Genomic DNA, 13,824 nt, shown 5'->3' with positions numbered 1-13,824 from the left:
TCGCAGATTTAGAGGCGTTAACATCAAAGTCAATTTTTCTCATACAGTTAGTGCATTCAGCAATACGATTTTGAAGAGCCACGGGGTGCCTGCAATTAGAATGGTGTTGTCAGCATAGACGAGAACAGGAAACCTCTTTCTTTGAATTTTAGTGGCATCAGTTTCTTTTGGTTTAAAACCATCTTTAGGTCATGGATTTAAAGAGAGAAAAGCAGGGGTGTCAATATGCCCCTTGTCGGACCCCAGTGCCAATTGGGAAGTACGGAGCACTGAGTCCAGCTCTGCCACTTCTAACACAAGCCTCTGCGCCCTTGTGAATATTCTCTAAAACAGATACTAGATCCTTAGGGCAATTGAGTTGTCTTAATTTATCCAATAACATGGACCTATTTACTCAACCAAATGTGGTTGAACGGTCCATACATGGTGGATAAATCACTTTCTGTCTGATATAAAAAGAGAGTTAGCCACTATTAAATATAGAACCTGGTATATCCCTGTTAATTGACCAGTTAAGACTAGTACCATGTCTCTTTGGCTTTCAATCTTTATGAATAGTAGGGCCATTCTGAATAAGATCATACTTAAAGATGTATTTAATCTAGAGAAACAATTAAGATTGAGATTGATTAAGAACCTCTGTAATATTATGAATGAACTTGGGCTACCAAATCCTGCCAAAGATCCCCTCTTTGTCTTACCTATGAGCAAGAAGTACACTGTGGATTTATTTAAGAGGAAGCAGCAGTCTTGTGCAGTATGGTCAGAGGGTAAAATGACAACTGTAGTAGCCTACCTACCAATTCAGGCATATTAATTTTAATGAGGAGTTTTATTTATCATGTGCATGGAATATGAGGGCATGAAAACTAATAACAAAACAGAGGTTCTACCTGCTCCCATGTGCAGCTAATACAGTTAAATGGGAGACTATAGAGGATACAAGATGCCAATGTAATAGTATCTCGCTGGAAACTAATATGCAGATTTTGTTCTTTTGCCCATGGTGTAATGTATCCTGACAGGAATACTTGATTCCACTTTTAAGAACTTTGGTTTTAAGACAATGCAGAGTGGCTTATTGTTATCTTATGCTAGCAAATTATGACATAGTGTGTTGGGGTCTGGAGCACTATTTACCGGTTATATCAAGACCGTGACCTGTTTAAGTGAAAAATAATTTAAAAACGATAAGGTTTTTCTACAGGGATTGCACTGTATTTGACATATTTAAATAGTTTTAATATGGAATGTAGTTTGGAGGGGGCACAATAGTTTGAGGGGTTATTGTTTTATTATTGTTCATGTATTTTTAAATGTAATTTCTTTCATGGACTGTTATCTTCCAGAATTAAGATTATTACTTGCTTACACTACTAGCAACAGATTTAATGCTTGATCTGAAGACCCCAACCCTGCGCTGAACCCCATTTAAATATCTGATAGGATATTGTTTTGTTCAGCCCAATGTTCAATTTTGCCTAATAAAGCTCTCCCAATTTAAATAGGTTCTATAAAAGTCAAATTGGCCAATAGGACGTTGGGATGTCTCTCTTACTTTTTTGAAAAATTGGATATATTAGTGGTTGTTTCGAGTTATTTGGAACCTGCCCCTTATTCAATAATGCATTAAATCCATTAGTTAGTATCAGAGGCCGTAGTTTCGGGAGATTTCTATAACAATCTGATGGAATCCCATCTGGACCTAGGCAATGATAAGAAGTTGATAGCCACTAAACTTTCCTCCGCTGAAAATGTCAAGTTGCTACAGTTGGTTCTATTGAGGAAATCAGTTGCTCATTTCCATTTGTGCTAAGTGATCAACAGTTGGACAGTTTATGATGTCTAAAGGATGTTCCTTATTATAAAGATTTAAAAAATGAGATAAGAGCCCTCAACCAAACTAGCAGCAACATTGATAGTTCAAATGTACAAGGGAGCCGTGTAACAATGTCCCAAAACTTGCGACAGTCCTTTGTGGAGCAGCCATGAGCAATGAGTTGCAGGCTTCCTTATCTAAATCCTTCTTCCTAGTCAGGATAGAATTTGTGTATCGCTGTCGCAGCATTTTTCTATCCAATTTGCATGACTCTTACTTTAAATGCAGGTTTAGGGCACGTATTTGAAATACAACAATCCAATACATAATTTGTCAGTTCATTATATGCTTCTACAGGTGTCTGTGATGAGTTGTGATCATTTGACAAAAGGTAAGCAATATTATCCCTGTGTTTATAATCCGTTGTGTTAAAAAGAAAGTCATCAGTAGCTGACAAGCTTATCCTTGCCCATTGCCTGTACAATTCCGCATTGGGCTATATGTGGTATAATATTCAAAGTCCTGCCACCTGATTGAAGCACATCCTTAAAAACATGCTTTGCAGTAGGCATTTGCCAATGTAGTCGTGGCAGAGGTTCTAAAAAGTTCCTATTTCACAGTGTTGACAGAGTTTGTTGACACAGACTTACGTTGATGGCTAATCATGACCGCCTGGTTTCTCATCACATCAAATATCTCAAACATTCGACATTGGTGCTGCACAAGCGTCCACTGTTCGCTCTCCACATTCAATGAAATGTATAAATTATACCTTCAGGCACATCGAAAGGTAATCTATGTATTTACACGTTGTATTTTGTGAAGACTATTACCTCACAATTACTTCAGGACACTTTATATCTGTACGCAGATGGTATGGTGCAGCCACAAACTAATAGTCACTTGATGTTTGCTATTATTAAGGGGGCCAATATGACCTCTGGCACACAAAGGGTTAGATGTCATAAAGTTATCCCACCGAATCCCTCAGGAGGGAATAGGAGAGCCCATTATGGCAATTGATGAATATGTTGACAGAAGAAAGCTTGTCTAAACAAGTGTGACTTTGGATACTTTCTAACTTTCTGGTAGTCCTAATGTGAGCACAGCTGGTGGGTAAATTGCTTGGCATTATCTGTTGCTTAACATTGGTAAAATATTCACATCATTCAAAAACCAATGCCTATTTGCAATTTTAGAAGATGTTTACAATGTTGACAATATCCACCACAAATATCATCCTAGATTTTTATCTGTTAACAATCCTTAACATACTTTTATTGGGCCACAGAACGTTTCCTTAGTATGAACAGAGCTTCTGACAACATCTAGGTCTCCTTTAATGTAACATTCTATCGGTCATCGAAATGGTCAGATTCAATTGATTAATTTCCAATGCCTCATGTACAGTGGAGATATGTACCACACACTTTGGGGATCTGGAGCATATAGTGTCACTCACCTTGGAGAATGTGTATATTCAAATTGTATTAGAATGTAGCAGTGATCGATTCTCATAATAATGCCATTAGATGGTTTGACTCACAATAAGAAGCAACATTCAATGTTAACATCATAATTCCTGACTTTTTAGGTAAAATAACCCCAAATGTAGTTACATAGTAATAACCCAAATCCTTATATAAATGTGTGCATTTAACAGAGACAGATTTAAATGACCTGGCATTTGTCAGAATAGTTCACACACACAGTTGTTCCTTATTCAACAGGTTCAAATTATAGACACATGAAATTTAACTCTGAATCGAAGTTACTTTTTCACTTTTCAATTAGGAAATGTTGATTTAACTTGAATCTAATTGACACTACTTACACAATGAGCAGCAACGAATACTGATTACGGTCCGTGAAATCCATTGGAAGTGATAACTGCATTGGAAGATCTTAAAAAGAATAAAGAAGTCAGAGACTGGTAATTTTTCCCCAAGAATGATATATATATATATATATATATATATATATATATATATATATATATATATATATATATATATATATATATATATATGTACATAAAATGTGTATTTATAGAGGGAACGTTCACCCCCAGGGAGGCCTCTTGGCGCTATTGACAGATAACAGATATTTATTCGTACCCAACTTAATGGTGCTCATTGTATCAACCTCAGAAGGATGAAGGGCTGAGTGGACCTGCCAGGATTTTAACCTGTGGCCATGAGGTCAAACACAGACCTCTGTAGTGGATGCATTAGTCCACTGAGCCTCAGACCCAGCTACAGTACCTGGCTACAATATATACATTGTAGAAACATATGTTTGGTTTAATGAAGTATCGTTACTCATTATTTACCATAGTCTTCGATTTTAACCATTTCGATTTTCGATTTGAAAATTCGTTTTCTTAATATGGCTTCTGATAAAACGTCATTGCTCTCTAATATAAAGAAATCTGTTGAGAAAATAAAAGTGGCAACATTAAATGTACAATTCATCTTTTTTTTAAAACATTATTGGTCTAAACATGCATATCAATAGATACACTAAACATTGCAAGATGCGTAAATATGATGGAAACATGAAACTATATCAAATATTTATGTCCCAAAAGGTTTAACACAAGTTCCAAAGAAGAGTACAGGAAGGGATTCAGGAAGAAACCTTCGACACATTTGTGAACTCTACTGTGCTCACGTTAAATATGTTTGTGACATTGCGTAAGTCCTAATTATTCAAAAGGTAGAAGGCATATCCCATTTTATATCCTGGGGGAGTCACGTGGCACTCGCCCATTGGCCAATTTCCGGGCTATACGAGCTGATATGGATCTTGACATCCATATAGCCTAGAAATTAGCCAATTAGGGAAGGCCTCACCCTTCACAAGGCTAGCTGGCAGGATGGCTGCCAGCTCAGCACTCCCTCTGATGACGGGAGCACTGCTCAAAGCCATGGCTCTCAGTGAGATGCTCATGTAAAGCGAGGGAGTACCGTTCTTACAACTATGGTGTCAGTGCTGCATGGCCGTCAGACGGACTCCACATAATCACAGAACACCTCACTGAGAGCAGACACGGCTCTCAGTGGGGTGCTCCTGTTATAAGAGGGAGCACTGTGCTGAGAGCCATGCAGCTATGTCTGTCAACGCTACGTTCCCAGTCTGACAGTAGCGCTGCACTGACAACCACACTGCCAGTGCGCCTCTCCTGCTTGCCGGGTTGCATCTATCTGACACGGCCCAGGCAACCTAAATCAACTGCCCTCTTTTCCCCAGCTCCTTACCTGACTAGGATGGGGGGAAGAGGCCCCCTGCCAAAGCCCATCACCTCCATACATGTTCTGCACCGGACAGACGATATAGGGGTACGTGAATCACCCACCCCCCCTTCACCACTCCTTACCTTCTTGGTGGGGGGGCATCTTCCGGTCCCCAGTCTTCACTGGGTCACACGTTGCAGGTGCGCTGGCTTCTTCTAAGCCTTGCCCCTCCCCTCTTTGTACGTGATAACTGGGAACTAGCCAGTTTCCAGTAGCCACTCCAGGCAGATCACCATTTTTTAAATGCATTTTATTAAGTGCTAAATGCGTCTACGTTCGTTCTGAAATCCCATAAGTCATTGTAGGCGCAGCCCACTCCCACAATTTGCACTTAAGTGGTTAAGGGACAGGATAGCCTAATAGAGCGCACCCTGAGGCCATACCAAGAGTTATGGATCCTGAGACCTCTGTGAACACTCTCAGTGCGCTCAGGCCTTAGTCTTCAAGGACCATTCATTCTGGTACGGCCCTCGGGCTAGGTCTATAAAGTTTAAGTATTTCCGATTAAATCACCTTCCAGAATGTTTTGCCTGGGAACGGGGACACAGAGAGCAAGGGACACTTATTCACTTTCATCTGGGCTCCAGCAGTTCCGATCTCACAGGCCCTTGATGTATAAATGGGAATTGTGACCAGCACCTAAAAGGGCCTGACTCCACAAAGCACTTTCTGTTTACATTCGCATCCCTTGTCCAGTGGTGGACAAGTCAAGAATACATTAAAGCAAGGTAGGGAAATGGTTTCCCTCTATAACCTATCCATAGCACAATCCTGGCCAGCAGGGGTCAAGTCCTAAAAATTAAAGTGGGGGGACTCATCAACAAATGCAATGGGATGTGACGTCGCCAGGAATTAACATATCAAAGTGAAATATGCGCATGCCATTAAATTGGATTTGCATAACCACCCAAATTGAACAGAAAGAATGGCATTTGCCTTTCATAAAATCAACACACACACAAAACCAAGACAGGATATTTTCTTCTAATAGTGTTTTTGAAGAAAACGTTGACATTTGTGCATGTTTTAAACTCCAAGAACCAATACAAATATTTTCCCTGGAACTTGCAGTACCGAAATGCGATATTTCACCTTTAGTTTTTTTTTTTTTTTTTTTCCCACTCAGGTTGTATACTGCAGTGGTCAAGTGTCCAGCCTGCAAACCTGACAACTGTGGTTTGATCCCCGAGGTCTGCTTAAATTCATAAATTCAAAGAGGTCATCAAATGTTTATCTTTTAGCTGGGGGGACTGAGTCCACCTTCTGAATAAAGTGCCCGCGTGTACCCTCGACTTGAGCTATGCTGGCCAGTATTCTTGACGGGCAGGGAATATGCATGCATGCATGCATTCTTCTGCACACGCAGATTCACGTTTGTGAATGAGTGCGACTGCACAATGTGGGACTTTCTCCACTTGTGCGTGTGCCCTGTGCATGGACCGTAAAATATATCTATGTTGCGAATTGGCTCAGGAATAAGACAGCAAAGGCAACAACAATCTTTGTGCTTTCTGCAATTTGCAAAATGTATATTGACATTTTAATTCTTCACCCACTCTACCTGCCTCTTGACCTCCAAGCCAGGCAGACAGTGAGTGCAGTGTGCAAACTAAACTTTGGTGTAAGACTTACAAACATGGGGAAATGGTTTGAGGTGGGCGGTGTGGAAAACGTGTCTTGCTTCCTCTCTTGCATACAGCAATAGACCTCAAACCAAGTACTGGAATGTTTGCAGCCTGCAGACCTCAAACCAAGTACTGGGATGTTCGCAGCCTGCAGACCTCAAACCAAGTACCGGGATGTTCGCAGCCTGCAGACCTCAAACCAAGTACTGGGATGTTCGCAGCCTGCAGACCTCAAACCAAGTACCGGGATGTTCGCAGCCTGCAGGCCTCAAACTAAGCACTGGGATGTTCGCAGCTTGCAGACCTCAAACCAAGAACCGGGATGTCGCTGCCTGCAGACCTCAAACCAAGTACTGGGATGTCTCAGCCTGCAGACCTCAAACCAAGTACCGGGATGTTCGCAGCCTGCAGGCCTCAAACTAAGCACTGGGATGTTTGCAGGCTGCAGAACTCAAACCAAGTACTGGATGCTCGCAGCCTGCAGACCTCAAACCAAGTACTGGGATGTCACAGCCTGCAGACCTCAAACCAAGTACTGGGATGTGACAGTCTGCAGACCTCAAACCAAGTACCGGGATGTCGCAGCCTGCAGACCTCAAACCAAGTACTGGGATGTCACAGCCTGCAGACCTCAAACCAAGTACCGGGATGTCGCAGCCTGCTTGCATGGGGAATGTACTTCACTTGGACTCCATATTATCAGCAAATCCCGTGTCAGCTTTATATTCATGTTGTGAACAATGCTGACATGAAACTGGTGAACATGGTGAAAAGTTTAAAATAATGTCATAGTTCATGCACTGTGTCCTTTTGTCAACATATGTATTGGTTTCACAAGCAGAATGCCATGAGCAACCTAAGGAAATATAGAGGTTTCAGTCGAGCTATTACAAGAATTCTGGAATGCAATCTATGTGTTGGTGAGGTTAAGGGGTGTCAGGACATGTTGAGGTTGATATGGCCATAATAATCTATTCTGCAAAAAAAGGTAGCATTGGTAGTTTCAGTAGATTTTGACGGTCGAGAAAATGATAATACACCATGTTGTACTCTACACTTGACAGCGAGATACAGGGGTGGACTAGCCTTATGTGAACTCTTCATGTTTCCCGGTGGGCCTCTGCACTATGGGCTTCTTCTGTGTGGGTGCCCTGCTTTTCCTCTTATCCCGTCCCCCATGCATTCCACCCCATTTCTTCTAAATCGTCTCATCCCTCAGACCCCTATAAAATACAGGATTTGCTATAAATCTTACAATGTTATTCACCACTCTTTCCAAATGTTATATGCAGTTTTGGGTTATGTTTAACTGCTTTTCAATTCCTATCCAGGAGCGATTGTGCTTTAAAATTCAGAATTTGGACAATCTGTTCACACATTTTCTTGTGGCTGCACTGCATATTCGGTATCAGGTAATATTATCCCCACCAATAATATCGCCATATATATGGTCGTGGGGTAAAAGGTACAGCTGGCTGGCTTTTCCTTCATTAGTGCCGCAAAAGCAAAAGCCAGCACAGGCGGGCATCCATTTCACAAAATGGATGCGCCCATGTGCTTGCTTTTGCAAATTTTGAGCTTGAATAGCTCAAAATTTTACATAGGAAGTTTTAAAAAAAAAGTGCTAGTATTTTTATTTAATGCTGCCTATCTATTTTTTAAATACATTTTTTTACTGGACTATCCCTTTAAGCAATTCTTTGGGTCTTCGGCCAAGGGCAGGAATGAGAAGCAGTAGGGGAAGAAAACAATTGGTTGCTTGCACTGCCGGTGCCAAGTGATCGCCTGTGTGTTGGTAAGGGTAGAGTTGAAGCCTTCTCATTAGTTCAAAAGAACAAATGGGGTGAACCTGGATCATGGTAGACATGCCATAGAAAAACGAAAAGAACATTGGAGCATGATAGCATGAATGATACACGAATGGTTGGAAAGCAACTTTGTACCCTCCTTGCACTGGGAGCCGACACATCTCTCGCACATCCCAGCATGTGGGGCATGATCAATGGAGATACCTTGTGGTTTCCACTTGATTGGCATCTCAGAGAGCATTGCCTCTTTGGATGTGGCAGTGAAATGCAGTAAAATGAATGAAGGTGATGTTCAGCAGCATAAACATAAGCATAGGCTGTCTTTATAGGGGAGAACAAATTATGCTTCTATAAAAGAAGGGCACTTGAATTCCATTCCATTGCACCACTATCACAGTGAGTGGACCATCTATTAATACTACTGTAACACTGCATCATAGTATATAAAGCAGTTTTAGGCTACAGGCTTTACCACTTGCAAACACTACTGGTAGTCGGATGGGCTTAGACATAACTGAAATGTGTTGCCCATGTGATACTGGTGAAGTGGAAGTCTTTTTTAATTACATGTAACTGTATTTCTCCAGAATTGGCATCTTTCATAGATTCACATGCTTGAATATTCCCCGTTGTCAGACTGGGAATACTCAGTAATTTAACATTCTTCATTATAATCAAGCTTTTTCCTGGAAAATGCTATACAGATAGTCCCATAGAGCTTGTTTAGCCATTCACTTGCATACTCCCTCCATCTTCTTTGGTCCTTTCGAGCCTAACCAATGAGGTAGCAGGGCTTAAACTCCACCCAAGGCAGATTTTGAAGCGTGGAGGATGACAGGTGATGACTGACTGGTTATGGAGTAGGTGAGGAGGGTAGGTACATGTGAATTTATGAAAGATGCCAATGCAGGAGAAATACAGTTATAGGTAAGTAACGAAGATTTCTACAGATCTTTCATAGATTCAAATGCTTAAATAGAATACCAAGCAGTAAACAACATGCCCTGCCTCTGAGAAATAAACACATTTTTCTCTGTATAAACACAGCAATTGAACAGAACATGCATGCTATGAAACAATAAAAAGGAAGGAGGGATACATAGGCTGCTCCTGCCTTAAGCAAACAGGTGCTGAAGGACTGCCTATCCAATTGTCGTTTCCTTCCTGGCATCTTCCCCACGCAGTAATACTTGGCAAATGTGTGGAGCATGCTTCATTGCTAGACAAATATCTTTCAAAGACACTCCCGTCTGGAATGTCACCAATGCTGCTCTTCCTCTGGTGGAGTGTGCTGAAAGCGGAGACGGTAGTGGGTCGCCTCTTGTCTGATGACAGTGGGTGATACAATTAGAAACCCAACGGGCCAGCCCTTGCTTAGAGATGCATCATTCTTTGTTGCGGCCCAAAAAGGCGATGACCAGTCTTGCTGAAGATTTAAAGTCCTTTGTATGTAAAATTTTAGCATTCTCGCAATGTCCAAGGAATATAGTGTTCATTCGCTGCATTTGCATGGTTGATGAAAAAGGTGGGCAACACTATCAGCTCACACAATGGGCCTCATTACAAGACTGACGGTCTGGAAACAAGGGTACTGGTAGCAGCGTACCGGAACCTTTCCGGCCCCGCCAGACTACAAGTATGCCTGCAGGGGCCATTGCTCCCAGCAGATCTTGCATGTCAGGGGCACTGGCCCCTGCAGGCATGGTTTTCACAGAAGCACCAACACTGTTATCAACAGTGCCAGTGCTTATGTGTTCCCACACAGGAATGGGGACTTCCACTTTTGGCCGCCTGACATTCCGGGCCAATGTAATCTAATGTCCTGGTGACACCGGGATCTCAGGCAGCGGAATGGTGTTACGAGTTCAGAGGCAACCCACTGGTAGCACCAGCAGGTTACCGGTAAACTCGTAATTTGGCCCAATGTCATTTCCAACACTACTTTAGGGATGAACCTTGAGTGTGGCCTAAGAATGACCCCATCCTTTTGGAAAATCATGAAGGGCGGCTCGATGGATAGTGCCTGCAGCTACCCAATGCACCTGGCTGAGGTGATAGCCACCCGAAAGGCTACTTTCCTTGATATGAAATATAGGTCGCCCTTATGAATAGGCTCATAGGGCGCTCCCATCAATGCTAAAAATGGTATTGAGACTCCAGGATGGGATGGGCCTTTGTTCTCTGGGGAAAGTGCACATTACCCCTTAAGGAAAACTTTAACTGCTGTGCCAGAGACAAGAGATGTTTGACACCATAACTTGAAACTGTAAGCGACTGCAATTCAACGCTACAGCTAAGTCAATGCCTAGTCTGGAATGCTGATGGAAGCCCTTATTGAGGTATTTTTATGTCCAGTTCATTTATTCTGCATGACAACCCGTATATAACACCCCTCTCTCAGAATCCCCCTGACCCAGCTGAGCCAAGAAGTAGGTTTGTTTTGCAAATTTAAAAGGTTTATTTGAAAATTAAACAATATATATCACACTTTTATAGTAAATTAATATTTGATAGCACACTTGTGAGGATGATAGTGATCAACAATGGATAATGTTACAGTAGTACACTCTTTTTGATGGCTTAGAAGTGATATAGAGGGGATAAAGTAGCTGAGAATGCTTTTATGGCTTCGAGGACAATGCAATGATGAATGAAAATGTAGTACATAAAAATAACTTGATATGACTTCAACAAAATACAATGTAATCACTTTTCTTTGACAATTCACCCCCCCCCCTTTATGAAAGGTAAAGAGATGGAAGGAAAGCACACAGTTCTCTGGAATGCAATCAAATATAATTCAGTTCCGCCCTAGCAAGCTTAGAGGAAAACAGGTAGGAGTTTGGAACACAGGCAATATACTTTTATGTGGTATGCAAAGAAGTGAAAAATATGTTAAAATGATTTGAATTCCCTCTAGAGGTTCAGGGTGGGTAACAGCTACTTTGTATTAGTTCAGGATCACTTTAGCAATGCTCTATGAATGATTGTCAGGTTGCAAACGAATTTCAGCAAAGGAAAGCAAGGACAAATATTTTTACACGTGGCTAAAATTAAGCAAAATGTCAAATCGCGGCAAATTTAGTCGCGTGCGTTGAGCGCAATTACGGAGGGACTATGAGGAGTAGCAAGTCGTTTAAGAGCTTGTTGGAAAGCTGAGAATCTCAGCTAAAAGTTCAATCTTGCTTCTATCAAACGGTTCCGGAGATACGGCCGATTTAGTAAAGGTAGTTTTCGGATTTGAAATTTGAAAGCTCAGAATGACAGATGACAGTTTTCAGGTTTAAAGATGACAGAATGACACGATTCTAGGAGGCAGTCCTAAATAGGTTAAAATAGCTTGGATTAGATTATTTTAAACTAAGAGATTGGTTTTTGCACAGTTCTGGCAGTACTCACACTATATTTTGGAAAGGAATGCGACTTTGTCACTGATCGGGTCAATCGGTTGGGCTGGGCTCCTGGCGGTTCTCTCGCCACGGACGATCTCTGCCTGGTTCTGCTCACAGTGATCTGGGTCAGCTCTGCTAGCGGCACTACACAGCGGTCTGGATCTCTGGTTCTGACAAAAGTTCTTGGCACTGCACGGCGGTCTGGTTTCTGGTTCCGGGTACAGCTCTGCTTTCTGGGTGTTTCTGGCACAGGGTTTTAGCCAGAATCAGACAGCTCAGCCCGGCTGTCTGAATAGTTTGGTTTGGTTGCTAGGTTTTGAAGGCCTGCTGATAGGAGTTCAGCTGTTGGGTTCTAGAGTTCTTGGAGTTTCTGGATGTGAAGTCTGAAATCAGGATGTGGAGTTGTCTGTCAAAATGCTCCGCAGAAAGTGAAAAAGAAAAGTCCTATCTGGCTTCCAGTGGCTCTTTTTATGTGTTTAGAAAGTGGGTGGGTCGGCTAATTCTGCTATGCCCAACCCTCTCAACTTATCATTGGCCAGTTCCTCCTCTCTCCCTTGATTGGGGGAGCTGGGTTGTGAGTCAGAGTGATGAGGTAGGTTTATGGTCAGAGGATCCTCCCCTTGTCAAATTGCACAAAATCTATTTCTGATCCAAATACATATTTATCTATGTACCATTTTTCTAATATAATACATCCAGTTAACATATTTTCTGTACACCAAACCATCCGATCCCTGTCTTTGTAAGATGTTGTGTCCACTTATGACAGAATTCTCCCCTTTTTATCCAGATAACAACCTCTAAACCTTTCCAGATTTTACACAAATGTGCACCAGGGATATGGGTTTCAGATGATAAAGTGTCAGATTTTTAACATGCATACATTTGGAGTAACAACCTTTTTTCCGCTACTATCCCCAAGAACATACCACATGGTCTTAACACCTCTTAAAATGTGCACAGAAAAATCACAAGAATGATGATGTTATTTATATAATTTTTACAAGTCTGCACTATGAATTATCCATCTTTTTAAAATCATGCTCTGGCCCCAAAGGGGTGTGGTTTTCCAAAGCACATGGTGGAATTTCTGGTTTATCCACTTCCCCCAAGCTCAGCTTGCTCACAGATGCAGTGCCCCTACCACTTCTCCTTCCAAGAGGAAGCCATTTACGACCCCCCTAATATAACATTTGCCTGAGCCAGGGACAGTGCTTTGGTTAGTTTCCTGTAGTCCCCAGGTGCTCCTCCCCTAAGTCAATCAGAGAGGTGTCATCTCCTTTTGGCAGGGGCAACAGAATGCAGCCAGGCCTGGGAAGAGTGGCTGAGCAAGTTTCACTCCTTTCGGGGGTAGTTGCCGGGCAGAATTCACTCTCTTCAAGCCAGGCTTCAGCTAAATGTCATTTTAGTTCCTAGTTTTCTACATTCAAATCAAACGGACAATTTTTACACATGCAGCTAGAACGCTGATTCTAAGCTCAAAACTATGACATTTCAACAGTTGCAAACTCTGTGACACTCAACAGTTGGTCACTCATTTATTTTAAACATTTAGATTTTAGTGTCTTTCAGTCCAATTTCACTTCAGCTGCTTACATCCACAGCTCAGCCAGTTTTGTTATAAACATTGTTTTTGGCTCTTTCTCTTTCCAGATTTTGTATGCACACAAGACTACATTCTGCCAAATGTCTGCTGGTGTTCATTGAGATTTTTGAATATCTTGCAATGTTTAAAATAGGCATTTTTAGCTCGCATTTCAGAGAAACAAAGGTGATTTCATAGCGTTTTTTATTTTTTTATTTTAGCCACCGGCACTGCTGTTTTTCCTTTGGCAAACATTTCACTCATGGCACTCCTGGCCCCTCATGCTCGCACTGGTGGGT

At 41.7% G+C, this 13,824-nt stretch overlaps 1 protein-coding gene across 2 annotated transcripts in view; it reads right to left on the bottom strand.

Moving 5' to 3' along the window:
- DPP10 (dipeptidyl peptidase like 10) overlaps positions 1–13,824 on the bottom strand; it is a 1,813,461-nt gene that overhangs the window by 187,393 nt on the left and 1,612,244 nt on the right. For both annotated transcript variants that reach the window (XM_069616586.1, XM_069616587.1), the window contains 2 exons: positions 4,152–4,250; positions 3,654–3,723 (listed from right to left, as the gene is read on the bottom strand). In XM_069616586.1, coding sequence (XP_069472687.1) covers positions 3,654–3,723; positions 4,152–4,250 — 169 coding nt within the window. The remainder of the gene's footprint in view (positions 1–3,653; positions 3,724–4,151; positions 4,251–13,824) is intronic.

The sequence above is a fragment of the Ambystoma mexicanum genome, chromosome 9, assembly GCF_040938575.1.
Source record: "Ambystoma mexicanum isolate Mex_15411 chromosome 9, UKY_AmexF1_1, whole genome shotgun sequence".
Classification (NCBI taxonomy): Eukaryota; Metazoa; Chordata; class Amphibia; order Caudata; family Ambystomatidae; genus Ambystoma; species Ambystoma mexicanum.
Note: the sequence above shows the minus strand (reverse complement) of the source record. Positions and strands in the feature narration are given on the sequence as shown.